Source organism: Vulpes vulpes, chromosome 8 (assembly GCF_048418805.1).
Source record: "Vulpes vulpes isolate BD-2025 chromosome 8, VulVul3, whole genome shotgun sequence".
NCBI classification, from domain to species: domain Eukaryota; kingdom Metazoa; phylum Chordata; class Mammalia; order Carnivora; family Canidae; genus Vulpes; species Vulpes vulpes.
Genome location: NC_132787.1, coordinates 100,493,220 through 100,517,041, shown reverse-complemented (window position 1 = coordinate 100,517,041; position 23,822 = coordinate 100,493,220). Strand labels below are relative to the sequence as shown.

The window sequence follows — 23,822 nt, the reverse complement described above, 5'->3', positions numbered from 1 at the left end:
CACCCGTTTAATGCAGACAGTGCTCAAGCCTTACTCAAATACTGTGCGCCCATATGCAAACGCTCAGGAGTTACATGAACGCTCTGGTTAATCAAATTTTTTATCTGAATAACTCTGACCAGTGTCGCTGGAACATCACATAAACCACTTAGAAAGCCTGTCAGTCTTTTCCCTTTCAATGTCCAGATTCTGAGACTCATATTGAGTTTGATTTTCATTTCTTCTTGAACACATCCATAATGGCTAAACTTAAGCCATACTTTAAGCTGCATTACAAAAGTGTGCATATACATACATACACATAAATCTGTATATACACATATAGAGCCACATATCTCATATGTACACATAATTAAGATTATACATATATATCCATATATCATATATATATACATATATTTAATAAAATGACATATATAATTTAATACAATTAAATTCATGTATGCTATTCACTTTTATCAGGCTCTGTAAGTCTAAAGAACATTTTAAAATTCCTAAAACAGTAAAGTCATAAATGAGATGGAAAAAGTTATTTAACTATATCATTATATGGAGAAAAATAAATAAGCTATACTTACCTCTAATTGCTTTTGTGATGATAAAGGATGCACCATGTTTTCGGTTGCCTCTAGACTGTAATTGGAAAAATGAATATTACATTTGAGAATTTTCTAGTAATACACAATACGTAAAGTTCTATTTTTTTTTTAATTTTTTTATTTATTTATGATAGGCACACAGTGAGAGAGAGAGAGAGGCAGAGACATAGGCAGAGGGAGAAGCAGGCTCCATGCACCGGGAGCCTGATGTGGGATTCGATCCCGAGTCTCCAGGATCGTGCCCTGGGCCAAAGGCAGGCGCCAAACCGCTGCGCCACCCAGGGATCCCCGTAAAGTTCTATTTCTTTGCTAATACCCAGTGCAGAGTACAAGTTGCCAGCATTTAAAAACCACTGTTTAGAAACAAAAGTAGAAGCAGGACTGAAAACAGTGAGAGCAAAAGTAAGCATGGTAGAGTTACAGGCATTTGTCAGGTCAAATTTTGCAGGGAAGGACAAGGATTGAAGGTGGAAACTCAAACACCAAACATCAAAACACCAGTACAAAGACAGAAGCCGTCAAGGACAAAGATCCATATATTCGTTGCCAGGTCAGCAGTCTACTTGGGTGGGTCACAGAGGCCTAAAATAAGTTTTTCCTGCAGGAAAACTGTTCATATGGATCAATAAACTCATACTTGGAGGCAAACTTGAGTATTTGTTGTATATCCACAGAGAAAATGCTACTAACACACATACTCATATCCAACTGGTATCTATATTAAATAGTTCCTAAGTACAGATCAAAAACTAAGCTCATCAATTGCAGGCACTACAAATAATGAATAAGATGTGGGGATCCCTGGGTGGCTCAGCGGTTTTGCTCCTGCCTTTGGCCCAGGGTGTGATCCTGGAGACCCGGGATGGAATCCCACGTCGGGCTCCTGGCATGGAGCCTGCTTCTCCCTCTGTCTGTCTCTCTCTCTCTAACATAAATAAATAAAAATAAATCTTTAAAAAAAAAAATGAATAAGATGTCCTAATGTGCTGTTAAGAGAGGAGCACAGACATACAGTTAGTGCACACAGATACGGCTTAAAAACACAGAAGAGGTCTTTCATTCCACAAACATGAATTGATTATCCCCTCAGCAGTAAGATACAGTTTGGTCCTGGGGAAGGTTATAAAGATGAATCAGATGTAATCGCCCTCCAAGAGTTTGAAGTCGGGCAGGTGAAATCAATAGAACAAAACAAAAAAAAGTCCTTTGAAGTTTCAATGTAAGTTGATGCTGTGCTTTTTTTAAAAAAAAAAATAAATTTATAATGTGAAGCATTCTGACATTCCTGTAATTAACCAGTGGGTGCTAAGGAATGAATGTGCATCCTTTTTTCCCCACCAACAGCAGCAACAACAGCCTCCTGGCTACATACCCCTACAATATTCACAGTGTTCAAGAAAAACAGTACTTGAAAAACAGTACTGTACAGCCTAAAAAAAAAAAATACATTATTCAAGACAAGCAAAAACTGCAATGGGAAGGAGGTTTAAGAAGAACTAACTACAGGGCAGCCCTGGGGGTGCAGCGGTTTAGCGCCGCCTGCAGCCCGGGGTGTGATCCTGGAGTCCCAGGATCCAGTCCCAGGATCGAGTCCCAGGATCCAGTCCCACGTCGGGCTCCCTGCATGGAGCCTGCTTCTCCTCTGCCTCTCTCTCTCTTTCTGTGTCTCTCATGAATGAATAGATAAAATCTTTAAAAAAAAAAAAAAAAAAAAGGAAGAAGAAGAAGAACTACAAACTTTATAGATAGGATAATGAGCAGTTTCTCCAGGAAAGATGTTGTAGAAAAAAAACAAAATTCGTAGGTCAGGACACCTTGATCTTTACTGACAAATACCCACCACTGGCTTCGATGTGGATGGAACTGGAGGGTATTATGCTGCGTGAAGTCCGTCGGAGAACAAACATTATATGGTTCCATTCATTTGGGGGAATATAAGAAATAGTGAAAGTGAATAAAGGGGAAAGGAGAGAAAATGAGTGAAAATATCAAAGAAGACAAAACATGAGAGACTCCTAACTCTGGGAAACGAACCAGGGGTGGTGGAAGGGGAAGTGGGCGGGGGGTGCGGGTGAATGGGTGACAGGCACTGAGGGGGGCACTTGACGGGATGAGCACTGGGTGTTTTTCTGTATGTTGGTAAATTGAAGACCAGTAAAAATAAATTTATTTAAAAAAATAAAATAAGATACAAAATAAATAAAACGGTGACAGGCCCTGGGTAAACACACGGTGCATAAATGTGGACTCCGGGTTCCCGCCGCTCGGCCTGCGCCGGGAGGCCCCTCCGCCCGGGACGCCCAAGAGCCCGAAGGTCGCGTCAAGGTCACCACCCGCAGAACCCCCCGGGTCCTCGGCGGGACGCCCGGCCCACCCCAGGCCGGCGGCTGCTCGCCCTCGCGGGTCGCGCGCGTGGCGCGTGGTGCAGCCGCCGTCCCCGCGCCTGCCACGGAGCCGCGGAGGCTTCCCGGGGCTGCCCCCGCCGCCGCAGCGGTCCCGCCCCCGCCCCCGCCCCCGCGCCCGCCCGCACAGCTCGGGGCCGCGCCGACACACGCGAGCAGCAGCCTCCGCGGCGCAGGCGGGCGACCCCGCGGTAAGCGCCGCGTCGGGGCAGCGCGCGGGGCCGGGCGCGGTGCGGGGCCGGGCGCGGTGCGGGGCGGTGCGGGCGCGTCCCGGGCCGCCCACAGGACCACCCCGGCCGGCAGCGGGGTCCCGGCGTCCAAGGCGGGCACCGAGCCGGGCGGCCCGCGATGCTCCCCCCGCCGCCGACTCGGGGCCCCGCGGGGATCCCAGGCCGCCCCGACTCCGGGGACCCAGCCCCCCGCTGGCCCGCCGCGCGGTTGCCAAGGCGACGGCCCAAGCGGCGGAGCCCGGCTCCCCCTCCCACCCCGGCTCCGCGAGCCTACGTGGCTCCAGCGACGCGGCTGTGCCCCGCCGGCAGCCCGCGCCCTGCCGAGCCAGCCGCGGCTCCGCAGGGGCCTGCTCACCTGAACTTCTGTCTCCGAGGGCCACTCGGTGTTGACCAACAAGTCGTAAAGAATCGTCTCCTCCTCGCCCTCCGCGGTGGCTGGACTCGCGGCCGGCGCTGACTCGGGGGCCGCCATGTTCGCCCGGGACCCGAGCCGCCGGGGCTGGGCCTCTACGGCGTCCCGGAAGGGTCAAACCTCCCAGGCCGCGGCCGCGTTTGGATCGCGGGGAGGGGGCGGGGCTAGGTGGGCGTGGGAAAGGAATGCTGGATTAACCCTTTAAAGAGCGGGATGTGGGCAGCCCGGGAGGCGCAGCGGTTTAGCGCCGCCTGGAGTCATAGGATCGAGTCCCGCGTCAGGCTCCCTGCATGGAGCCTGCTTCTCCCTCTGCCTGTGTCTCTACCTCTCTCTCTCTGTTTCTCATGAATAGTCTTAAAATATATATATATTAAGAAAAAGTGGGAAGTAGAGTGCTGATTGCTTGTCAGGGCTGCACCACCTTAGGTCCTGGTCCCCGGAGCACCCCTTGCTCATTTATTTTTTATTTTTTTTTTTTTACTAAATTCATCTTATTTTTTTAATTGCTTTTTATTGGAGTTCAGTTCGCCAACATATAGCATATCACCCAGTGCTCATCCCATCAGGTGCCCCCCTCAGTGCCCGTCACCCAGTGACCCCAACCGCCCCCCACACACACTTCCCTTTCCACCACCCCTTGTTCATTTCCCAGAGTTAGGAGTCTCTTCTGATCGTATAAATCTTTCGCCTTTCACCCCTTTGCTTATTAATTTGCATGAGATGAGCCATGTCTGGACCTTTCATGTTCCAGCCAGGTTCTAAAGCAGAAATAGCAAAAAGCATTTCTCTGAAATACTAGCATCCGTGTTAGAAACACAGAGAGTACAGAGCAGCGGCTTTTTTTTTTTTCTCAAGATTTTATTTATTTATTCATGAGGGACACAGAGAGAGAGAGGCAGAGACAGGCAGAGGGAGAAGCAAGCTCCATGCAGGGAGCCGGACATAGGACTCGATCCCAGGACTCCAGGATCACTCCCTGGGCCGGAGGTGGCACTAAACCGCTGAGCCACCGGGGCTGCCCGAGCAGCAGTTTTTAAATAAATACCCAAAATTACGCAAATCAATAGATGAAGCCAGTGAGAGGTGTCAGAGGAATGAAGTTATAGGAGTTCGGAAAAGGAAATGAAGGTCACAGGGTCTGGAGCAGCTTCCTGGAGGAGTAGCGGTTGTCCTTGGTCTTTAACATGAAGTAGGATTTGAATCAGGCGGAGAAGGTTTGGGGAGTACGACACAAGTAAGGGGAAATGGGGTGAGCAAAGACAGGCAGAAAAATATATAGTCAAAAGAGCAGACAGCAGGATAGAACCCAAGTGGGGAAAGGTTATGGAGGCAATAAACTGGAAATAATATGTTGAGGACCTAATTGGAAGGAGCTAAAATACTAGCCTCATTTGTTCATTTGTTCATTTAACAAGTGCCTCTATGTGGAAAGCCCTATGTAGGCAGTCTATCTTAGCCCTAATGACTATACAGTGTACAAGGAGTTAGCACTGTGTCATATTCAAAAGGAACACAAATACTGAAGATTTCTTGCAGGAATTATATTGCGTAATATCCACTAAGCTGCATTAGACAGTAATGCAATTAAAAGCCTCAGACCGAAGCCCAGGGTTTTCATTTCTTTCAAAGTTGAAATGACCTCAAAGCCTGCCTACATCATGTGCCACTCGCCTTCCTCCTCACCCCTCTTCCCACCACTTTCAGCCACGCTGACCTTGCTCTTTCTGAACAGGCCAAACACACTTCGACTTCAGGGACTTTGCAAGGACTGTTCCCTCTGTTTGGAAGGCTTTCTACCAAATACTTTTCTCTTTCACTCATTTCCAAGGTTTTGTTCGAATGTCACCTTCTCTCTGAAGCCTACCCTGACTGCTTATTTCTAATTTTTTAACCAGCTTCCCGAACCCCAGATCTCCAGATCCCCCTTACCTTCTGGTTTTTTTTTCCATAAGTCTGATCACCCAAAACATTATGTAATGTATGTTTTGTTATATTGTCTGTCCCTATTCACTAAAATGTGAATTCCACCAAGATACAGCGCACCGCAATATACATACAGATGCTACAATAGGAAACACTCAGCTTTCCACCTGTGCAGGGAAAATCCAGCTCTTCCCTGCTACGTGTTTTTTTCCCCTGTAAGCCTCCTACTCACAAAAAACATTTCTGACACTTCTGGTTACCAAATGTGTGGAGGTTTTTTCCCACACCATCAAGTAATTCTCAGACACCAACAAAATGTCCAAGAATTCAACACTCTTCCAGAGATAGCATCAGACTCCACAGGTTAAGGGCTCAATCTCACAAGACTGCCCCCCTACACACACACTCCCACACATACACTTCAGATGCCAGTGGAAAGCCCAGGTGTTTCTGTGCAAGTAGCACACACTAACCAATCGTGCCACTGGAGCATCTTATCACCTGTGCTTCTGACCAACCAGCTCTAGATCATATTCCAAAGATTCCTCTTCTTAGGTTCGATTAATTTGCTAGAGCACCTCACAGACCTCAAGAAAACACTTATGTTTACCAGATTATTATAGAATATGATAAAGAATACGATGAACAACCAGATAAAGAGCAAGGTCTGGGAGGGTTCCTAGGGTTCTGGTCCTGTGGAGTTGGGGTGCATCATCCTACTACTGTGGTTGTATTCACTAGCCTGGAAGCTCTCCAAACCCCGCCGACTATTGAGATTTTTACACAGGCCTCTCCACTTAAGCATGATCAATTATTAATTCCATTTCCAGCTCATCTCCTCTCTCTGGAGGTTGGAGGATGGGGCTGAAAATTCCAAGCTTCTAATCATGGCTTGGTCTTTCCCATGACCAGCTGCCATCAAGGAGTCACCCAGGAGCCCATTCAGAGTCACTTTGTTAAAACAAACGACGCTCCTAATGCTCATATCACTTAGGAGTTTATGAAGGTTTTAGGAGTCCTGTGTCAGGCACGGGGTTAAAGACAAATATTAGAACAAGAGATACTCCTAGTATCACTTAGGGAATTACAAGGATGTTAGGAGGAGCTCTGTGCCAGGAACCAGGGGCAGAGACCAATACTAGTATTTTTCTATTACCTCCCAAATGCCACATACATACCTGCTATATCCCCTGAAAATACAACAGCATCTGGCACCCAGCACAGGACAAAATATATCTTGAATAAGTTAAAAACTTTGCCCAAAGTACTTCTCAGGGCAGCTGTGTCTTTTTATCAACTTCTCAATTGCGGACACCAGGCATTTGCACGCAAACATTGCACGCAGTAGAATTTGAAGAGTTAAGAATGCCATTCACTTGATATATACTGTAAGGGGGGGCCCTGGAGTTGCAAGGCCATGGTCCTGCCCTCTCCCAGGCCTACACACCAACCTCAGTCCTTGGTCCCCTCCATTCCTCCCTATTCTCATCCAAGAATTTTTTTTAAAGATTTTATTTATTCATGAGACACAGAGAGAGAGAGGCAGAGGGAGAAGCAGGCTCCATGCAGGGAGCCCAATGTGGACTCGATCCCAGAACCCCAGGATCACGCCCTGAACCAAAGGCAGAGGCCCAACCACCAAGCCACCCAGGCACCCAGGCACCCCTCATCCAAGAATCTTAGGGATTGAGATTGCATTACTGCTTCATCCATGCCCTTTCCTGCCTTCAGGGGATCAGCACACAAACATCCAGGAGGTAACTGGCCAAGGTGACACAGGTGCTTCCTTCTCAGCTGGTATGTGAAAGGGACAGATACAAATGTATCCCAAAAAAACATTTTCCTTTTAGCATCATCCCACTATGATAATTGCTTTTTCTAGCCTCACCCCTGTCCTACCTGCTGTGTATGCAACAGAACAGGAAGCATAAGGCCATGCCTGACTGATCTATGGGAGATTCTATTCTAAAGAAATGAAAAGCACAGGCTGAAACTACACTATATGTATGTTCAACTTGGAGCAATCTCCAGAAGGAAAATTCTACTCCCAGAGATGCTCTAAGCAGATAGATAGGCAGATTATGAAGACCTCTTTGCTACTATTTAAAATCTGGAAGAGTTCCTGGCAAAAGAAGATGGTGAAATGACCATAAAAAGAAATGAAGGTAGAAAGGATAGATATGTCCTGAGAAGAGCTCCAAATGGAGAGCATCAGACCCTAGGGTGGATGAGAAAGGCGGAGAAGTGATCAAAGTTCAAATCAAAGTTGAGCTGAGTGGAAGGATCAGGATGGAGTGACAGTGACCGTCTTTGCCTGAGCAGACCATTAGCTTTTGGAGAACTGTTTCAATTGCTTTTCCTTTGCTCCACTCATGTAATTGTAGTGGGGCTGCCAACCCCCAAACTCTTTCTCCTTGATTTAAATCTGCCCACTAAGCCCCTAGTCCTTGACCTCAGGTATTAGGTGGAGAATTCTTCCCTGGGATAGATGGATGTATGGATTGATTGATTTTAAGATGGAAGTGGAGGAAAAAGCACTGTTCCTTTTTGGATCACAAGGTTCAAAAAACACAAATTGGGAGTTTTAGCAGCCGTCTTACCCACCATATATGGAACCCTATCTGCACGGAAAGAGAATGAAGCCAATGAGAATGAAAAAAAAAAAAGAGAGGAGATAAAGACGTCATTTGATATTAACACACCTGAAACAAATGGCATCTGTTTGCTTCTGTGTTCTAGTTAAGTGAGCCAGTGCATTCACCTTGAGCTAACTTGAGTTGAATTTCAATGCATTCAAACCACTCCTCTGTCAACATTTCTACCAATAGATTTTGCAAATTTACCTAATTTACAATCTATAGTGTATAGATCTCTGCAATGTTGCTTCGGACTTATTAGTTAATAATACATATACATAAATGGTATTATCACATTAATAGATTGATAGTATTCATGGCTTATCCAACTCTTTTGACCTCACTGAAAACTGAAGCTTGGAGCCACCCCAGGTCACAATAGAGCCAAAATTCAAACACCCTTCCTCAGGGTCCTGATCCTGAGCTCTTTTCCTCACGTGATAGCCTGTCACTGAGAATATAGATGGAACGCTTAGTTGGTTGAAAGTGGAAATGAACTGTTTTGGATGACAGCAAGTACCAACATGTGGAATGGCAGTATTGTCAGCCTGTTCTGTCAAGGAGGAAATTAAATATATTATACATTAGAGTTTGGTTGCCACATGCTACCACGGTCATCAAAGTTAGCTGAGAGTCCAGGCCTGGTTTAAAGATAGTTTAAGTCATGAATAAGTTACTCTCAAAAGGAAAATTTACTTTCCAAATAACCAACAGAAATAGTAACTCTGAACTGCTTAAAGAAATGACTGAAATAAAAATTGAGACAATTCCAAAAATAGTAATTTTAAATAGAAATAATTTGAGGGTGAAAAAAAAAAAGAAGTAATTTGATGTCTTTATAAGCCTAAATGAGGGGAAAGGAAAAAAATGTTCATTTCTTCCTATCCTCACATCATATCATTATACCTCAAATGAACTAAACTATAATTCTCCTTCACTTTGCTGGTGGCCATAGATATTTCTACCTTCGAACCAAACAAAAATTACTTAACAATATCTTACATAAGGGAATCATTTTTCTCCTCTTAATTCTTCCATGTAGAGCTATCATTAAAATGGTAGGTTCATTTTGTAGGAGCTCTGTGTTTTATCTTCTATCAGCTAAAAAGCCTATTAATCCAAAAGCCATTAATGATTCAGCATTTAACCCTTTATGCTTCTGCATATTAAAAACTAAAGAGATTAATACATCATATGAAGCTGCTTCCACTTTTAATTTGAAATTGCGTAATAAAATTGAATTTGGACTTTTTAAAAGATTTTATTTATTTGAGAGAGTGAATACAGAGGAGAAGGGGGACAGGCAGAGGAAGGGGGAGAAGCAGACTCCCCCCTGAGCAGGGAGCCGCCAACCCCAGAAGGGGCCCAATCATAGGACTCCAAGATCATGATCCCAGCTGGAGGCAGACTCTTAATCAACTGAGCACCCCCCGCCCCCGGATTCCCTGAATTTGGGCACTTAAATGCTACCTGTTATAGGTGTCATACATTTGTACTTGGTTGAGTGGTAAACTAGCTCTTTGTGAAGAGAATGGTAGTCGTAATAATAAAATAATATTCAGAGCAACTCAAAACATCTTATTTGCTCCAGAAAACCTGGAGAACCCCACTCAATTCTATAAATATTCTAAGTTTGCCATAACATCTCTTGGCAGCCACATAGACATCATAAAGTTCATGGATGGTATTAGTTAAGAAAAAAAACTCCAGCCCCTTACTTAGATCTCCTTTCCTCTGATTTGCTCTGCACAATTCACACAGGCCATTTCCCCCTCATCTTCCCCGCTCACAAATCATATGGAACAACCACCGGGGAATAGGCCTTACCAGGAGCACATGCAGTGACAAATGCAAATGTAAGCAGCAAGTGTGAGAGGCAAGCAAATACACTGGTAATAAATCAATAAATAATAACATTTTTTAATTAGTAAATTAAATGTATTTAATTTAGATAAATTAATTTGCCTTGGTAAATTAGTCAATATTGGCTTACTAGTAAGACTAGCTATTTTGTTTCATTTGGTTTAAAAACAAAGGTAGATGATATATGATATACTTGGAAGCATCAAAAAATAAGATGAATTAATGGATGGATTGAGGATGAATAAACAGAAAGATGTGATAAAACGAGAGTAGAAAATACTAATGATAGATTCTCAGTGGTGGGTGCATGAGTGTTCAGCATAAAATTCTTTCAACTGTGCTATATATGAACACTTTCATAATAAAAGATTGAGAAACAGAGAAATCTGCAATTTTACATACTGCAAACAAGGGATATGGGGGGAAAGAGTCCAATAAAGAGTGTAATAAGGTCCTTTCTGATTTGGGAGCAGGATTTGATACTAAGTAACTCCAGATTTTGATAGAAAAACATACTGTTATTATATATTTCCCTAAAAGAAAGAAATATATGACATGTCTTCCAAACCAGAGAATGGAATAAAGGAAAAATTTTAAACTATCAATTTGAGGCAGGGAAACACAGAATAAATAAGCAAAAATAGACCAGAATAAAGAGAAAATCCTCCCACTGGAGTAAGGTGGTACAATAATTATGAAGCTAACATCACTCACACATATTTTTTTTTTTAAGATTTTACTTATTTATTCATGAGAGACACACAGAGAGGCAGAGACACAAGCAGAGAGAGAAATAGGTTCCCTACAGGGAGCCTGATGTGGGACCCCATCCCAGGATCTCAGGATCACGACCTGGGTTGAAGGTGGCGCTAAACCACTGGGCCACCTGGGCTGCCCATCACTCACACCGACACACACACACACACACACACACACACACACACACACACGTGCATCCACACATATGCCAAGCACACAAAACATACCCCCTGCCCATCTAACCTTGTCTTATAAAGAGTAATTTCAGAAGTTTGGGTTATCATGTCTTCCTTGCCTCTTTCACTTGTTTCAATCACTTCTAGGAAATAATCACTATATCTTCAAATATTGCCTGTGCACCATTGTCCCTAGAGCCATGATGGACTTTGTAGCCACCGTTTGTCACAGCCTCCCTCACAAAGAGGTACAGCTTGTATCTCTTTGTGTTTCTGATCTGTAGTCAGTATAATTTCTTCAGCTCTTTCAGTTGACTCTAGATCACTTTTCAGGTTTATCTGCCTATAATCTTCCCATCAGGTTTTTAATATCAATTATTACAGATATCTTATTTCTGGAAGTCATTTTTTTAAAATCAAGTATGCTGGCCATGTTGTTACTTTGTTACTTCTTACGTTCCCATTCCTACTTTTAGAAATACATCAAACATAATTTGTATTTCTCTACCTGATATTTCTAATGTTTAAAGTCTTTAAGGACTTTCTTAAAAATTTCCTGCTGACTCTTGCTCATGGTGACTTGTTTTTTTATGCACTGGGTGTGCCTGTGTGTGTGTGTGTTATTGTGTAATTGGAATCCATTCTGTGAGCAGTTTTAGAGGTCTGGCTTAGATGGATGGTCCCTTCCCCTGGAAAGACTTGCTTTCACTTTTGCAAGGCACTTGTGAGACTTGGATCCCCCTTCTAATTAAGACTAAATTATTTCAGATGTTATAAATACTGTAAATTCAGGCAGGCCATGGTCACAAATTCTCAAAGGGCATTTTTCTAGCCATTCAAATTCCAGGCTGAACAGACAAGTTTATTTGCTACCATCTCTGTTTTAGGAGATTTTATGTTAACAGTGGTGCTCATCATGGATCCTAATTTTTGTAGGTTGATCAGTGGTGCTCCAACTCTCCTCCCTTTGCAAATCTGAGGCCTTGACCCCAGTCTCTCCATCCTACAACGCCTTTATCATCTACCCTGAAATCAAAACTCATCCCTAAGGGGGCTGGTAGCTTCACTGCTTCTTCCATGGATTCTCCTGGTTGTTGACAAGACTCAAGTTTTCCTTTACATTCTGACCAACTCATCAATTTGTTTTAAAAGTTGTGTTTCTATGGGATCCCTGGGTGGCGCAGCGGTTTGGCACCTGCCTTTGGCCCAGGGCGCGATCCTGGAGACCCGGGATCGAATCCCATGTCGGGCTCCCAGTGCATGGAGCCTGCTTCTCCCTCTGCCTGTGTCTCTGCCTCTCTCTCTCTCTCTCTCTCTCTCTCTCTGTGTGTGTGTGTGTGACTATCATAAATAAATAAAAATTAAAAAAAAAAGTTGTGTTTCTGAAAAAAAAAAAAGTTGTGTTTCTGCTTTTATATATTTCATATTTTTAGCACTCTCCGTGTTTGTAAGAGTCTTTCAGGACAACTTGTCTGACAAATTATCCAAAATGAAATTCTCTGAACCTCACAGAGGGAAACCCAATGGGGCAAGGCATTCTCCCCAGCTTTGCCACAAATAGCCCTGCAGCTCAGATGCACAGACCACAGATAGCAGCTCAACAGTAGTTCCAAAGTGAGACAACTGGCAGCATCCAAAAGAAATGGATTTGTTTGCCAATATGTATAACACACCTTTGGGGCTCCCCAGAAATATTTCCTAGGGGAGTTTACCAATGACTGGGGGTCCTATGTCACTAACTAGGAGCAAGACCAGTGAAATTACAGTGTTTTATGCTACGATGATGACTACTATTCCTGTCTACAGACTGGGGATACCTAGGGAGTTTCAAATAACACCAATAATTCAAGAATTCAAAAGGCAACAACAAAACCAAAATACTGTAATTTTTTGTGGACAGGAACAATGGCTTTTTAATCTCCCTAAACCCAGCTTGAAGGTTGGCCCTGAATACATTTTTCTTGACTGCATGAATTATTCATGTTCCCGCTATTAGAGATTAACCCTTTTTTGCTTAAAAAGAGAAACTGTAAATTTTAAAAAATCATTCATTTCCTCCAATAAAATAGTAATCTTCTCAAGGAAAAATTCTCTCAATAGAGACCCCATACATTAACTATATATTTTTCTATAGTTGTATTGAAATTATGGTCAAGTCTAGTCTGTCCTTGAGTTTCCACTAATGGAAACCTACCATGGGAATATTAACCAACAGAACAAGGATTCAATAAAGCCGATGAGGAATTAATAATGTGTTTGGTACAGCAAAGCACTAACTTTTTAGAAGCTATTACATCAGGATCAGACATTCTCATAAAGCTAAATTAAACACCAAAGATTAAGAACTATTTGAGGTAGAATTATTAAATGTCTCCCAATTTTAATGATGTTAGCTCTTCACTGGAATTTCATGCAGTGAACTGTTTCCTGGTGAAGTCCTTATCATTCTTTTTGGTTTCTCTTTAGATAAAAATATGTATCCGATGTTAAACACCCAAAGTTTTTAAAGTTTAAATTGTTAGGTTCTGATATAGACCTGAGATTAATAATTTTATTTTTTTTAATTTTATTTATTTATGATAGTCATACAGAGAGAAAGAGAGAGAGGCAGAGACACAGGCAGAGGGAGAAGCAGGCTCCATGCGCCGGGAGCCTGATGTGGGATTCGATCCCGGGTCTCCAGGATCGCGCCCTGGGCCAAAGGCAGGCGCCAAACCGCTGCGCCACCCAGGGATCCCGAGATTAATAATTTTAAAAGAAGCTTTGCAACCTAATTGAGTCCTAAAGGAATTAACCAAGAAAAAGGCATTTAAGAGGAGACACAAATCTTGACCAAAGTTAGGTCACTAAGGAATAAAACAGTATGTTGGTTTTTTTTTTTAAGATTTTATTTATTTATTCATGAGAGAGAGAGAGAGAGGCAGAGACACAGGCAGAGGGAGAAGCAGGCTCCATGCAGGGAGCCCGATGTGGAACTCGATCCACGACTCCAGGATCACACCCTGAGCTAAAGGCAGACACTTAACCACTGAGCAACCCAGGCATCCCAGAAAACAGTATGTGTAAGTTCAATATACTGATATGCTAGAAATTGCTCTGGAACTGACATTGAACCTGTGAAATAAAACTCAATAGTTTTGCAGTGAATGCACATTTATGGAGTGGCATCTCTTCTACTCCAGTGGATTTTGACTTGTACAATCTTTCAGTCCCTTCTCTACCTCTGGCATAGACTCTAGATTTTTTTTTAATTTATTTGGGCAGCCTGGGTGGCTCAGCGGTTTAGCACCGCCTTCAGCCCAGGGCATGGTCCTGGAGACCTGGGATCGAGTCCCACGTCGGGCTCCCTGCATAGAGCCTGCTTCTCCCTCTGCCTGTGTCTCTGCCTCTCTCTCCCTCTCTCTGTATCTCATTAATAAATAATCTTTAAAAAATAAAGATTTTATTTATTTATTCATTGAGACACAGAGAGAGGCAGATACACAGGCAGAAGGAGAAGGCATCCCTACAGGCAGCTGGATGCGGGTACTTGGTCCCAGGGACCTGGGATCACAACCTGCACCAAAGGCAAATGCTCAACCACTGAGTCACCCAGGCGTCCATAGGCTCTAGATTCTGAAAAACTTCTGTTTGAATCACAGCTCTTCTGACTAGTTCTACTATTGCTTTGCACACATTATTGAATCTATCTGTGCTTGATTTCCTAACTAAAGTAGAAAGACCTAAAGTAAGGTATTGTTCTGACAGAAATTCTCTCCTTGACCAAACTCTAGACCATCTCCTCTGAGTCACATGCTCCTCCGACTGACCCAGCCAGGCGCCTCCTTTGAGTCATCTTCTTGGTCTATTAAAACATGGATTCTCAGCACAAATGATCTTGCCCACCCCCTTCCCCCACCACTGAAAGGCTTAAACACTAAAAGAAGTTTCTAACAGCTCAAGATACATCCCTAGGCTGGTCGTAGTGCCCCTCCTCTCCCAAAGTGCCCCTTTGAAAAATCTAGAACTATTCTAGCCAACACCTGGGATAGCCCCTGACCACCCTATCTCATTCCCTACAATGGGTTTACAGTTGTGAATCCTTCTGTCCCTCTGAGATGTATATGTATCTCCTGCAACTTGGGAGTGTCTTTCTCAAGGACCTGAAAACTTTCCTTTGAAATGTAATCCTCAGGAAGGATAGGACCTCTGTCTCTGAAATCTCTGTGCAGGGAGATTAGGGGTGAGATAGAATCCTAACTTCCATAATTGCCAGCTCATAACACAGATGGCCTAACATGCATTCACGCTGACCAACCCTCATTAATTTTTCACTTCCTTGACTTTGCTCAACCTTCCACTGGTTCCCTTCCCTCTTCTCTGATTTTCCTTTAAAAATGCCCAAAGACTCCTGGATGCTTCAGTGGTTGAGCATCTGCCTTCAGTTCAGGACGTGCCCCAGGATCCTAGGATCCAGTCCCGCATCAGGCTCCCTGCATGGAGCCTACTTCTCCCTCTGCCTATATCTCTGCCTCTCTCTGTGTGTCTCTCATGAATAAATTTTTTTAAAAATCTTTAGAAAAAAAGTAAAAAATAAAAAATAAAAATAAAACCTGTCCTTACCATTTTAACTAGTGTCTGACTTGTTTTATCTTTGACAATTCAAGAAGTGAGAAAAAAAATGTGAATAAAATAAATAATAAAGTAGACATCTAAGAATAAAGCCATGAAATCAACATGACCAAGTAGATAAGCTCTAAAAAAAAAAAAAAAAAAAAACCCTATCAATTCTAAAATCACCTTTCTACATATATGGTCCAGGGATGTCCACATATATCAAAACGTGTTTAAATGCACATTCCTGGACTCTACTTTGGATGTGAGCAATCAAAATTCCTGATGGCTAGATTGAGGATCTGTAGTTGAAAGAGCTCCCCAGAGTAATTTTGATCTACTTGAGTTTAAAGATCAGTGGCCTATAATCGATTGAGTATAAATGTGCAGGTGAAAAATTGCTTCTAAACAAGCAGTTAGGGCATAGCACATACTCTGTTGGCCTTAGGACTTCATTAGGTAAGATTTCTCAAATAAAAATTGGGGGGATGGAGGCTGGGGTGGGAAAAGAGCAGGTATAGAATTCTGCTCACTTTCTTTTCTTTTTTTTTAAAGGTTCTATTTATTTATTCATGAGAGACACACAGAGAGAGGTAGAGACATAGGCAGAGAGAGAAGCAGGCTGTCTGCAGGGAGTCCAGTGTGTGCTTGATCCCGGGACCCCGGGACCCCAGGACCATGCCCTGAGCCCGAAGCAGATACTCAACCACTGAGCCACCCAGGTATCTGGAATTCTGCCCATTTTCAATCAGAACCTATAAATCGAAAAGAAGTATAGGCCAAAGGACCTCAAATCTTTCAGTCCTTCCATGGGGGGATATAATACCTCGAATGAATGCATGACCTGTATGTTCCCTATTCTTGAATCTGAGCTGGGTCTGTGCATGACTGTTCTTACATCTGAGCCTAGACTTTAAGCCGTCACAGCCTCTGCTTTCTCCCTCTTAGAGGAAGCTGCCAAGAAGGCCAGGCTACGCTACTGGAAAGACAAGCCCTGTAGAGAGGTTCCAAGAGGTAACTGGCAGCATCCAAAAGGAATGGACTTGTTTGCCTACCTGCTGCCTCACCTTTAATTTTTTTTCTCAATTGATGCTAATACCATTCACCCAGTTATCTCACTGGAAGCTTGGGAAGAGTACCAATGCCTTTCTTCCTCTCTCATTTATTCCCCTTCCTCTACTTGCCGTCCTGCCCCCAATCAAATCTAACACTGCCAGTTTAACGATATTGTTCTTATCTGTCCCTTCCTGTCTGACATTCATTCATTGTCCTGGTACAAGGTTCAGTTGCATCTTATGTGTGCCTACTGGGGAAACATGTTAGTGGTGCCTCTAAAAATATATTCTTCATAAGACCACCAGAAAAAGTTGTATAAAATGAAAATCTGATCATGTCACTGCCCTGCTTGCTTTAAATCTGCTTTGCCCACAACAGTGGCTCTCAAACTGTAGTCCCCCAGACCAGCAGCATCAGCATCACCTGGGAACTTGTGAGAAATGCAAATGAGAGGACTATTGACCCCAGACCTACGGAATCAGAAACTCTGGGGAGGAGGGCCCCATGTCTGCATTTTAGCAAGCTTCCCAGGTGATTCTGATGCACACCGAGGTCTGGGAACAACTGATCTACCAGATTTAACCAATCTTCTTCATCTGATTTCCATAGTCCTCCCTCATTTAGCCTAGGTCCAAATGCTGTAACCTTATTTGTATCCATTTTATGATTTCAACTTGACATCTGAAGAATGGATAAATATTTCTTATTTTCAGGTATAGGAGCTCATCTCCAAAAATGCCTTCTGATAATCCCAGCCTCCTTTTATCCATGCCCTTATGTAGTTGCCTCCACAGGGAAGAGGGCTTGTCCATGTAACCAGTAGGATTTTGTGGCAATGATGGCATGAGGCACAGGGCAGGGAACTATGGAATAGGTAGTAGAAGAAGGTAGTTGTAAATAATAGCTATGACCATGTGACCAGTTTCAGAAATGGGACAATTGTCATGAGTATTTCTTCCCTATTTTGTTATGAATTTGTGTGTGTTATATATACACATGCCAAGCAAATATCTTTATTTCCTTTCCTCTCTTGTCCCTTTACATATTTATCTTATGTCCTAGTATTTAAGTATTGTTAATTAACTTTACAACATGGCATTCAAGTTACAAGATATCCAGAAGAGTAAACATCATGCAAGGACTTTGCATCCTCATCAGGGGAAAGGTTTAGTGAGTTTTCAGTTGTACACAGGATAGTTGTACCATGTTAGCTGGGAGTGTGACCCTGTCATTGCCTTTGGCGATTAAGTATAGTTTAAGAAGATACATATGGGGGCCAAGTTGACAAGGTGTGGATTTTCAATCCTTAATTTTATGCATCAACTTGTCTGGGTAAAGTTGGGCCTCATTGAATCAGTGGAAGGCCTTAACAGAACACAAGGCTGACCTCCCCCCAAGCAATAGGAAATTTTGCCAGCAGACAATCTTAGACCTCAAATACATTATCAGCAGTTTTTGTTCTCTGGTCTGATAACTCATCATGTGGACTTTGGACTTACCAGGCTCTGTAACTGCATGAGCTAATTTCTTAAATATCTAAATATATATATCTAAGTATATATATATGTATAATATATATTATATATATATATAAAGGTATATATATATACTTTTGATTCCGTTCCCTGGAGAACTCTAATACATGGCCACACAAATTTATACCCTGTCCCACATGCTTTTCTTTAATAAAATGTTGCTATTCATGCTTCAGGTGATAGTATCTAGAATTCCCCTTAAACCTGGACAGATCTCTGTAAGTGCCTCAATTAATAGAATGGGAAGGAAGTGATAGTGCTCAACTTCAGAAGCTTGGTCATTAAAGATTTCCTGGTCCTTAGGGTGTTGCCTTTGGAATATAACCATTATGTTGTGAGCAAGTCCAAGTCACATGGAGAGGTCACAGCTGGCCATAAGCCCCTGCCAGGGTGTCAGTGACACGGGAGCATCAATTATGTCATGTGAGTAAAGGAAACTTCAGATGGTTCCAATGCCTAGTCTTCGAGACTTTCCATTGAAGAGACAGGTATTGAGGAAGAGGTAAGTCATTCCTGCTGTGCTCTGCACAGGTTCTTTACCCACAAAATCTATGAGCATAATAAATGGATATTTTATGCCACTACATTTTGGGGTAATTTGTTATGCAGCCAAAGTAAGTGGCACATCACTATTCAGGGCTACACTTGAAGCAGCCTCCATGAATTCCCAGTCTTATTATTGTAATATCACAGGAACCCATGACCAGGTAGTATAAATTTCCATATTCACAATTATTTTCTCCAGGCATTTTGAAGAATTCTTGGCCATCTTTCTTAATGCCCCTGCTTCTTTAAAATATAGAGCATTGTCTTGTTTCAGCCGGCTTCAAAGAGAAATCGCAGACCTTGTTAACAAGAAAACCTGTGATCAGTTTCACCGGCAGGAAGGAGGTGCAGGGAAGCAAGGACACAGGGAGGGAGACTGAAAAAAGCAAGCCTGAAGCCTGTGTGCAGATGCCAAATGGCTCTCTTCTGTAGGTAATGGAACTCAGGGGTCCCGGCAGATTCTGGGCAGCGGGACTGAGAACATTTTTCTGGTGTGGTCTGTTCTTAAACACCCACAACCACCGGGCCATGTTCTCTTGCTCGGGCTCCACGTGCAGCGCCATCTCCCCAAGAGCCATCAGCATCACTAAAAGGGTCGATGAGCACTCAAGATGGCGGGCTTGGGCGAGAGAGTGACATTCATGGCTCCCGGCCAGGCTGCGCTCAACCATAAATCACGTCCCTGCCTGGCTGGCTTATAATGAGGCCGACACAGCTAGTGAGATCTCTTTTTCTGTTTTACAGTCCCTCTGAAACGCATCCAGGTTGTCCTTTGTCTCCCTTTTCCCATATATCTGGAGTGATGGACTTTATGGCCACTTCTTCAGGGGATAGAGAATTATAGATCTCTGGATTTATGTCTGTTTGCCAGGCCCCCTCTGGTCCCTGCACCATAAGGTGAATGCTGGGGCAGCGAGAATGATGTTGCATTCTAATAGATCTGGACCAGTTTCTGACAGCTTATTTTGACAAAAGCGTAAAATTCAATGATTGTTGCTCAGCTTAGAAGCTGTAGGAAATTCAGAGGGAAAAAAAAAAAAAAAAGAGGATGTTTAACTGTGAGGCTCCTTGTCTCCAAACTGCTTTCTGAGTCGGGTAAATTGAGAAAAACAGGGTAAGGTAAGGCCAACAAATTTAATGCCAACAATGGCTGGTCGAAAAGGAATATGATCTGTCCCAGAGGGTGCTGTATGAATATATTGTTTCCTGATTTTGAGGGATTACTACCCGCCACTTGAACAAGTCAGGGGGCTGTTAGGAGAGCAAGGGGTGTGGTAGCCAGCCTCTAAGATGGCCCCCAAATGATCCTTATCTACTGGTACTCATACCTCTTTGTGTTTCCACGCTGAACAGGCCTTTGTGGCCAATAAGACACTGCAGAATTGACTGTGTGACTTTGATGGTTAGCCCATGAAAGATATCACTCACTCTATCCTGTTCTCTAGGACCCCTTGTTATGGTGGCAAGGGAGTAGGGTTGAGGGGTTGCGCATCAGCAGCCATAACATGAGAACATCTAAGAAGTCATGGAAGAGGTCTACGTGGAGAACAGAAGCCTCCTGCTAATTGCCACACAGTCATGAGGGTGAGCTACCTTTACAAAATGAGCCTCGCTCTCTCTGAGGGAGGGAGCAATCTCTGAGCCTCCCTCAGATGATTGCTATCCCCGCCAGCAGACGGACTCCAGTAGCAAGAATGACTCCCAGCAGACGTGCCCAGCCATAGTGTTGCTGAATTTCTGTTCTACACAAACTGTGAGTGATAATAAATGTTTACAGTTTCAAGTCACTAGATTATGGGGCAACTTGTTTGTGGCAAGAGATACCTAATGGGGATATATCAGTTAGGATTGGCTTTGGCCATGAGGAACAAAGAACCGAAAACAAATGAGTTAGATGTTTATTTCTCTCCCATGTAAGAAATCTAGAGTCACGGTTTTGGCTAGTTTGGTGCTCCTTCCTAGGGACTCAAGATACTTCTCTCTTTTCATGCTGACAACTTCAATATGTGACTCTCTCCTCATGGTTCAGTATGGCTGCTCAAACCCCAGCCATTGAGTCCCCAGTCCAGCCAACAGGAAGGAAGAAGAGCAAGAAGAATGTACCACCTCCTGTAAGGACACTTTTGTGTATATGCCATTGGCCAGAACACAAGCATATGGTCACATCTAAGCTCCAGGGAGGCTGAGGAGTCCTTGTTCTGGGCAGCCAAGTGTCCAGCGAAGAGTCAGAAATTTAAAGAAAAAGAGAAACACCAGGGCAAACTAGCAGCATTTGCTGTAGTATAACCACACCTATCTTCTCAGCAGACTCCTGTTATTACCGAAAGTTAGCTAAGCTAGCACCTAGCAGCAAATCCTGTTTAATGCCAATTCCCACTAGCAAATACTGCTAGTTTGCAGTGTTGGTCAACACAAGTCACATGGCCAGCCCAGATTCATAAAAAGGGGAAATAGGCTCTAACTTCTGATGCAGTGATTGGCAAAGAGTTTGCAGATAAAGCCAGCTGCCTAGTCCCTACGGATCCAGCCGATTTCCCCTTTTTATGAATCTGGGCTGGCCATGTGATTTGTGTTGACCAACAGAATGTGACAAAAGCGACACATGTTGATATTTACTACTTCCCAGGCTGACTTAAGAAATAAGCAGCCTCTGCTTGCTGTTTTTAGAACACAGGGTAAGGTAAGGCCAGCTACCATGTAGGAAGTCTGTATTACTGGGACTAATTTTGCTGTGAAAGATCCAAGCTGGCCTGTGGAGAGGAGTCCATATATGGGAGCACCATCACACCACACATGGCAATCAAGTCTTCTCAGAACTTCTAGCCCAGCCAGACACCAGCTGAAGGCAGCTCATAGAATCATGAGCAACTACATTGATTGTTGTATTAATTTTAGAGTGGATGTTACACAGCCACAGGTAACTGAAACTAAAAAGGAAAGGTTATTCTAGGGAGAGGAAGCAGCATAAGAAAATATACAGCGGGGGGGATCCCTGGGTGGCTCAGCGGTTTAGCGCCTGCCTTTAGCCCAAGGCACAATCCTGGAGCCCCGGGATCGAATCCCACGTCGGGCTCCCGGTGCATGGAGCCTGCTTCTCCCTCTGCCTATGTCTCTGCCTCTCTCTCTCTCTCTCTCTGTGTGACTATCATAAATAAATACAAAAAAAAAAAAAAATTAAAAAAAAAAAAAAAAAAGAAAATATACAGCGGGGATGCCTGAGTGGCTCAGTAGGTTTAGCATCTGTCTATGGCTCATGTCACAATCTTGGGATCCTGGGTTCAAGCCCTATGTTGGGCTCCCTGATTAATAGGAAGTCTGCTCTCTCTCTCCCTCTGTCCTTCCCCCAGCCTGGGTGAAAACACAAACACACGTGCTCTTTCTCTCTCTCAAAAAAAAAAAAAAAAATTTTAGAAAAAAAAAAAAAGAAAATGCACAGCAGTAAGAGGCATTCTGGTGTATGCAAGGAATTCTACATAAATAAGATCAAAGGAAGCAGTAGACTGGATATGGAGGGTCTGGTGTATGCCATCCTAAAGAGGGTGGATTCAGGAGCCTTACCAAATGAGCTGCATCAAAGGGAAGGGAGTTTCCTGATGGAAGTTTGGCCACATCAGGTTTAGTGATAGTGGGATTCAGGATCCAGAGCCAAATACTCTAGAGTCCTCTCTTCTCTGAGCGTGTGGGTATGAGGGCAAACTCCCTGGGCAACGTTTGAGAAAGCAGAAGCTTGTGGTTTCTTATATGGAATGATGGGTAGGTTTGTGTCATATGAGAAAGGATTTGAGTTTATATAATGAAAATATTTCATTTTCTGATCGACTTCTTTTGCATTAAAACAACTTCTCCACTGCTTCTGTCTCCTTGGGGGCTGGATCCTTAGGAACTAGGCATTTTGCTTTATCTTTATCAGGAACCACAATGGGGCCTGGGGAGAGGGTTGGGTGTCAATCGAAAGGACAAAGTAAAACCTGATTTGGCTTATATTTCGTAGTTTAGATTCATGGCCACTTCCTCCACTGTATATGCACATTTCATTCTTTTTTAAAAAGATTTCATTTATTTAAGAAAGAATATGAGAGAGAGAGAGAGAGAGAGGGGGGGGGGTGGGAAGGGGTGGAGGAAGGCCAGAGGAAGAAGGAGAAGCCTAATGTGTGGTCAACACAAATCACATGGCTATCCCAGATTCAGCAGGGAGCCTAAGGCAGGGGCTCCATCCCAGGACCTGAAATCATGACCTGAGCTGAAGGCAGACGCTTAACCAACTGAACTACCTAGGTTCCCCTTTCATTCTTATTTTTGGTTGGCAGGAAATGACCATGTATTCAAGGATCGTTTTCAATGGTGCCTTCACAACCCAGGCCAAAATGTCTCCTCCTTAGAGCCACAAATGGTTGCTTATCGCTGTATTCTAGATCATTTGAAAAACTTTTCTGAATGATTCATTACACCAAATCTATACCAATGAATGTTTCATCTCTGTTCCTTTCTGCACCTATTGGCAATGTGTTGGGGTGCAAACAAGAGAGAATTATCAGTAGTTTAACTAGATAAGGCATTCTCAGACCACGAGAGGTGCAGAGGGAGCCAGACCTGGGCTGGCAACTTGGATTACCAGTGTCATTAAGGATCCCATCTCCTCCTGATTTGTTTCAATAGCCGTAGCATGAAGCTTTCTTTCTTTTTTTTTTTTTTTTGAAGCTTTCATCTTCATTATGCATTGCTGCCTTTTCAGCATCATATCCATGTCCCAGGAGGAAGAAGAGCACATGCCAGTCAGGCCTTTCTCTTTTAAAGAGTTCCTACATGGGACTTCCACTTACATCTCCCCAGGCAGAACCAGGGCTCATGGTGCGCTCTCTCTCTCTCTCTCTCTCCAAGGGAGTCTGCAAGGTGATGGGTTTTTTGTTTTGTTTTTCCCAGTCTCTATAATAGAGAAAAGCAAGGAGGAAGAGGGCTGTGAATAGCATTTGGGTGGCCAGTCTACAGAGCCCTTCACTGGACTCCTCTTTATCCTGTCCTGGGTGTCTGAAGGGCATATTTCCTAGGCCTGTCATGTGTTCTGCAGGGGATTATAGAACAGTTTACTTGAAAA

General features: G+C 43.5%; 1 protein-coding gene across 3 annotated transcripts in view; it reads right to left on the bottom strand.

Moving 5' to 3' along the window:
- The window catches only part of NBAS (NBAS subunit of NRZ tethering complex), a 316,983-nt gene extending 313,053 nt beyond the window's left edge, over window positions 1-3,930 (bottom strand). For 2 of the 3 annotated variants that reach the window (XM_072767683.1, XM_072767684.1), the window contains exons 1-2: window positions 3,587-3,930; window positions 579-633 (exon numbers count right to left, since the gene is read on the bottom strand). In XM_072767683.1, coding sequence (XP_072623784.1) covers window positions 579-633; window positions 3,587-3,703 — 172 coding nt within the window. In that variant the 5' untranslated portion in view covers window positions 3,704-3,930. Of the gene's footprint in view, window positions 1-578; window positions 634-2,439; window positions 2,500-3,586 lie in introns of those variants that run through there. The other variant, XM_072767686.1, reaches the window with a different exon arrangement.
- Between the last annotated feature and the right edge of the window lie 19,892 nt (window positions 3,931-23,822).